The 6,407-nt window shown below is 40.2% G+C and overlaps 1 protein-coding gene across 5 annotated transcripts in view; it reads left to right on the forward strand.

Moving 5' to 3' along the window:
• The window catches only part of ENAH (ENAH actin regulator), a 143,852-nt gene that overhangs the window by 125,174 nt on the left and 12,271 nt on the right, over window positions 1-6,407 (forward strand). For all 5 annotated transcript variants that reach the window (XM_046679466.1, XM_046679465.1, XM_046679469.1 and 2 more), the window contains 4 exons: window positions 967-1,112; window positions 1,271-1,328; window positions 2,090-2,138; window positions 6,166-6,232. In XM_046679466.1, coding sequence (XP_046535422.1) covers window positions 967-1,112; window positions 1,271-1,328; window positions 2,090-2,138; window positions 6,166-6,232 — 320 coding nt within the window. The remainder of the gene's footprint in view (window positions 1-966; window positions 1,113-1,270; window positions 1,329-2,089; window positions 2,139-6,165; window positions 6,233-6,407) is intronic.

The following is a 6,407-nucleotide window of genomic DNA, read 5'->3' on the forward strand; positions in this document are numbered from 1 at the left end:
TGTCTACATTTGCTTCTCTATAAACACTCTCTTTTTGTCTGAATTGAGAGGAAGTCAGACGCTGTGCCCCATTTCCCTAAATGCCTGTGTGTATTTTGTAAGAACAAGGACGGTCACCTACATGACCACAGTATAATTATCAAAACCAAGAAAGTTAGCATTGCTAGAATACTATAATCTACAAATCTATTTAAAGTCCGTCTGTTGTCCCATAATGTCTTTTATGGCAAATGTTTTTTTCATCTAAGATCACTCATTACATGTAGTTGTAATATGTCTTTATTTTACTTTAATCTGTTAGAATTCCTTAATCTTTCTTTCATGATATTGACATTTTTGAATACCATAAAGCAGTTACTTTTTAGAATATCATTTAGTTTGGTTTGTCTGGTGTTTCCTCAAGATTAGATTTGGGTGATGCATTTTTTACCACCGAAGTAACATGTCCTCTTCAGTGTATCACATGAGACACCTGGTGGTATTAGCATTTCGTCCCATTGTAATGTTACCTTTTATAAAACTGCCATTGATATAAAGTCAATGCTCTTTACTCCATTGGTTCTTAAGAAAATGTACAAAATGATATTTAGAGCCAGCCCTCATGGCCTAGTGGTTGAAGTTCGGTGCTCTCACCACTTTAGTGGCCTGGATTTGGTTCCCCATCTTGCAGCCACACCGCTTGCCTGTCAGTAGCCATGCTGTGGTGGCAGCGCACACAGAAGAACTAGAAGGAATTAGAACTGGAGCATACAACTATGTGCTGGGGCTTTGGGGAGGGGAAAAAAAAAGAGGAAGATTGGCAACAGATGTTAGCTCAGGGCAAGCCTTTCCCAGCAGAATAATAATAATATTTAACTGTGTTTATTGACATTCATGCTGATGTCTCCTTCTGTTTTGAATGTAATCTATTAATAAATGTAGGATTGTCTAACATAGGAGTTTATGATGATGTATATTCTCATTAAGATGGAGGATGCCTCTGTCCCAAGCGGAGGGAGTACCATTGGCGTGAATTCGGCCTCATCTAAAACAGATTCAGGTCGTGGAAATGGACCCCTTCCTTTAGGGGGTAGTGGTTTAATGGAAGAAATGAGTGCCCTGCTGGCCAGGAGGTAAGTGAGAAATTGTGTGGATGTCTCCAGAATTGAGAGGATTTTGTTAATTTTATTCAAATATAATTTAACTAGATGCAATTCTTCCCTTTTGAAGAAGTAGTTTTAATACTAAGAGTTGGATGACTTTTTAAAAATGCAGTTTACCTTCTTTCTAGGAGAAGAATTGCTGAAAAGGGATCAACAATAGACACAGATCAAAAAGAGGACAAAAATGTAAGTTATAGTCTACTACACGTAAAAATGTGAAATTCAGGAACACCTCATTCAGGAAATCGTGTCAAAGATTAGTGTGAATTTCATTAATTTGAGTTCACAATTACTTGTTTTTAACTCCTCAGATATTAAAAATCGCTTGTTTTGAGCAAATTTTTAATGGTCCTTTTAGTAAAATGGGTTGAATGTGTGGAGTTATGGGAAAAACACTCAAGTTCAAACCTGTAAAGTTTAGACCCGTACCTAAGCCCACCAGTAAATGAGTACATGACCTGCTACCAGGTTTTTTTCTTTTTTACTCTTAGAGTTTCAGTTTCTTTGCATTTAAAGTGAAGCAATGAAGCGAAGTGAACAGTTTTCAGATATTTCCCCCAGGAGCCCTGTGTAACCTTCGTGCCCCCTCCCCAGTTCACCTGGGCAAACTGCTTTCTCTGTTCTATGTATGGGTGTTTGACAAATGATATAATTGTTTTCCCTGCTGTATTAGCCTTCTTTGGTCCATTCCTCAAGTCTGTCCCTTAGATCTGGCTCAGTAACATTGGCTGGTGCGGTGCTCCATGACAACACACGAGGAAGGAGCTGTGGGGAACGCAGGAGGGTAGGAGAAGAAAGAGCCTGAACTTGGAGAGAGGGAGAGAAGATTGATGAAGGGAAGGTGGGAGTGGCAGAAAGAAGGCTGGACATGGGAGTTTAAACAGTAAATATGTACAACAGGCGTCTCCTTGATCTGATGTCATTAATACACATTTCTGTTCATTTAGGAAGACCCAGAGCCTGTGGCTTCTAAGGCCTCTTCAACAAGTACACCTGGTAAGCTCAAGAGATGTGTTTTAACCTAAAACTTTCTCTAAATATTACTACTCCCCAGTTAAAAATCCCAATCTCCCCACGTTTGGATCAAGTGACTGCGTGGTCACTGAAATGTTCAGGTTCTTTGTTCACGCTTGAAAGCACTGACGTTTTTCCCTCTGCCTTTCTGATCCCAGAAATAGCTATTAATTCCTTTCTGATTTTGGGAGACCCAGTAAAACCCAGAGTTCTTTCCTGATGACTGTGTCTTTGAAAATCATAATTTTTACAGATTCCATGTGTATTATTGTTAATGATTTGACATCGTTCAGTAAAACAAAGAAAAATACATTATCAGGTGAAAAGGGAAGTATTTTTGATAATTGATTCTTGAGGGTAAAGATTAAGTAAGTGTGTCAGCTAGCATTGAAGTCTATTTCAGAACATTCTCAAATTGAGAAGCTTGTCATTTTAACATTCATTTGGGTGATATTGATAATCAAGGAAATAAAGCTTCTAATTTGTAAGGCAGAAAAAAATCTCCTTAAAGCTTTTGGGAAATGTTCTTGAATTTGGTGAAATTTCTGACATTGACAACTCTTGGACATAGAATATGTTACTTAGAATATTAACAAAATATATTTCACTGGAGGCACTTAGTACTGTATCTGTGATGAGAATATGAGAGTGTTACAAATGTCCATGTCATTTCTTCATATTTGACTGAAAGGCTAAGAGCTGGGCTATCTATTCACCTCTTCATCCAATTTGGAATTAGATCACATAAATAAATTTGATGATTTTGATGAATTAGTATCTAGAATGATCCATAGGTAACCATTTTAGAGAAATATCTATATTAATTCCTACGTCGTGATTTGGAGACCCCCAGCTGCCTCCAGATTCCACTTTTTAGAAAAGATACTTCGGTTTTTGTGATTTTAACCCATTTGCAACGAAAAAGCCCCAACCTCTCATTCTCGTTATTGAATCGAGACTGTGGAGTAGTCTTTTGATTGCTGAATTATAGGTACATTGTGGATTTGTGAGCTATTTTTCCTCAGCTCTCCTTGTTTTTCCTCTGAAAAGGACTCAAGTCAGTTTACATTAATTTTCGTCAAAAATTCTCTAGTTTGTGACCCACTGATTTTAGCTTTATCTTTCTTCTATCAGCCAAAATTAATTATATATGCTGTTTTTAAGACCGCAGATATTTTGGAACTCAACTGTAATTTGGGGTCACAGAAGCTTTTAGGATTTGAAAAGAGCTGTGAATCCTCTCCCCAGGGAATATTTATATAAATTTGCTCATAATTTCAAAATGTTCATGAATTAATTAAAGGTTAGCCATGGACCCCAAGTTAAGAATTCCTTACCTCATATATATCTCCTTATTTAAAAGACGGAAAACTAAAGCATGGATGGTGTGTGTGTGTTTGCATCGTGTGTGCCGTATGTATAAAATCAGGGATTCGTTCAGCACGACTGGGGGCTTCTTTTTTCACTTGTTTCATTCAGGTTTTTTTTTTTTTTTTTTTTTTTTTTTTTGGTAATTGGCCTGTGTCAGACACTTGACAGGCCAAAAAGAAGTGAAATTGGTGCCCTGAGCACGAGAAACTCTAGAGTTCCTGGGAAGTCAAGACACAGACAAGTGAAAAGCTAATCTTTCATGACCACATGTTGAATGTTAAATAATATGTCAAAGAGGGAGGGGGTCCTAGAGTTTGGAGTGGCCTCGGTCGTCTTTGGAGAGAAATAGGACATTTTGCTGTGGCTTGAAGAGTATGTAGTTTGGCTGAAAGCAGAGGAGGGGGTGATACGTCAGGAAGTGGGCGTAGCGTGAGCAAAGAAGGGGGGCTGGAGAGGAGCAAGGAGAGACCAGGAAATGCTAAGTAGACTTGCCTGCCTAGAACAGAGAATTCTTTTTGAGGCGGATTGGGGGAAAAGGTTGGAAAAGTGAGTTAGAACCAAAACGTTGAAAGCCTTTTATGGGAGATCAGGAGCTTAGACTTTATCCTGCGAGGACCTAGTTGATGACCAGCTGAAGCTGTTTCAGGAACATTAAAATGGCAGCTGTGAGCAGGACCGAGATAGGGGAACTGGTGCCAGTAGGGATCCTGGTGGAGGTAGCCCAGCCTCTGTCCTTCCTCCTGAGAGCAGCCTGGAGCCCCGTGGAGAGAAGGGGACCGCTCTCCCTGTGGAGCTGAACTGACCTGCTCTTCCTCAAAACCAGAGCAGCTCTCTTAAGGTTAAATAGTTCTGGTTTGGCCGATTGAGAAGGGACCTCAGCCAGCCGTTAAACGGCAGCACTCGCTACCTCTTGGTGCCTTGGAATTATTTCCTCATCTCGCCGCCTACCTCTTCTTTGGCGACGATGTCCTGATGACCATTCCCCTGCCTGTCCAGTTGTCCTTGAGTGTCGTTCAGGACTTCCCTCTTCGCCTCCTCTGGCTGGTGTTTTGTGGGTGTATTTCTGATTCTGTCTGTCCTGGACCTCCTCTGCTTAGCTGATGTCCCCTGGCCTGCTCTGTGGTGGTCACTGAGAGATGTGTTAGCGGTTAGAATACAAAAGAAGGAATGGCAAAGTGTAATTTGAAGGGGAGAGTTGATGATTGATTGAAGAGAGGAGTAAAGCAAGATCAGTGCCGACTAAGGTTTCACACCACGTGACTGAACTCGGCAGAAATCCACACCAAAGGCCGTGTTTCCTGGGCGGGTTTGAGTTTAGTTTTGCATCTGTGTAGACTGAAGAGAGGACGAGCTATGTCGGTGAGAACGTGCAGAAGCCAGCTGAGGGGCCACATTGGAACTCAGTGCAGAGTTTCCTGGTTAAAGCTGGGCAGTGACGGGCGTAGAGGTGAAGTTCACGCGCTCTGCTTCAGCAACCCGGGGTTCGCGCGTTCGGATCCCAGGTGGGGACCTACACCACTCATCAAGCCATGCTGTGGCGGCATCCCATACATAAAATAGAGGAAGACGGGCACAGATGTTAGCTCAGGGACAGTCTTTCTCAGGAAAAAAGAAAAGGAATGAAAAACTGGGCAGTGAGATCACTACTCAGACTTAGACTCGATTCCCATGTGGCCCAGATGCTTCCTTCCATGACAGGATGCCACTCCCAGTGTCACCCAGTCGTGAGTGAGGCCTGTGATGCCTCAGTGGGTTGGCCCAAATTAGAGCAGCGGTTCACAGCACTGTAGACTGCTGACCAGTGCGTCACTGTGTAGGTCTTCTGTAATAAGAGCTTAGCCTGAGCTTATTTATATTTAGCTGGAGTTGTCCACTAAGTCCCAAGTATTGGTTGTTTGAGCATCAAGGAAGTACAGTAGAACTTGATTCTGAAGTTTGTGTTGAGTTGTTTGAATTTTTTTTTCAAGAGGGCTATTTGAATTTAGATTAAATACTGAAGTACATGAACATATTAAAGATTATACTTTTTGTTTTACCGCTGGCACTAAAAGTAGTTTAGTAAATAGTATAGTCAATACTACCCCATCTAACAAATTTAACTATCCTTATTAATTTCAAATAATTTATACTATTCCATTCCAATTAAAATTATCCTGTTCTTATTCCTATTATCGTATCTTTACTAGAGAATCTCTTACCCTCTGGTGTATAGATTTGGTTATTATTATTATTATTTTGCTGAGGAAGATTCGCCCTGAGCTAACATCTGTGCCAGTCTTCTTTGTGTATGTGGGACACCTCCACAGTGTGGACGCCGATGAGTGGCGTTGGAACCTGGGCGCACCGAACTGAGCCACGGGGCTGCCAGGGCTGGCCCTAGAATGATAGTACTTTAGACTTAATATAAGTTTTTCCTAAGGAAGCTTGTCTCACTTGCTTATTTCTTTTCATTTTGAGGTCTGAAATTAATACAATTTAGAATCTGTATAGAGTTTAAAGTTCAGAATTAAAATTAAAAAATTTTTATCTATATTGCTACATTAACATGTATATTGAGATTTAGTATTTTGTTATTTGTTTTACAATATCTCTGGGAACATATAAGATAGTTACTAACTTATGTTCTTTATTTTTAAAGAACCAACGAGAAAACCTTGGGAAAGAACAAACACAATGAATGGCAGCAAGTCGCCCGTCATCTCCAGGTATGAACTTTGTTACATTTGTGTCGAAAGAGAAATTAACATCTGCATCTTTATTGTAGAAAAAAATCAAACGGTAGATCGGAAATTGTACAAGGAGCAAAGAAGACACTATAATCCTATTGTTGGACAACCACTGAGCCCCATGATATTTTTACTAGTGATTGTCTTAAATTCT

This window comes from Equus quagga, chromosome 12 (genome assembly GCF_021613505.1).
Source record: "Equus quagga isolate Etosha38 chromosome 12, UCLA_HA_Equagga_1.0, whole genome shotgun sequence".
Classification (NCBI taxonomy): domain Eukaryota; kingdom Metazoa; phylum Chordata; class Mammalia; order Perissodactyla; family Equidae; genus Equus; species Equus quagga.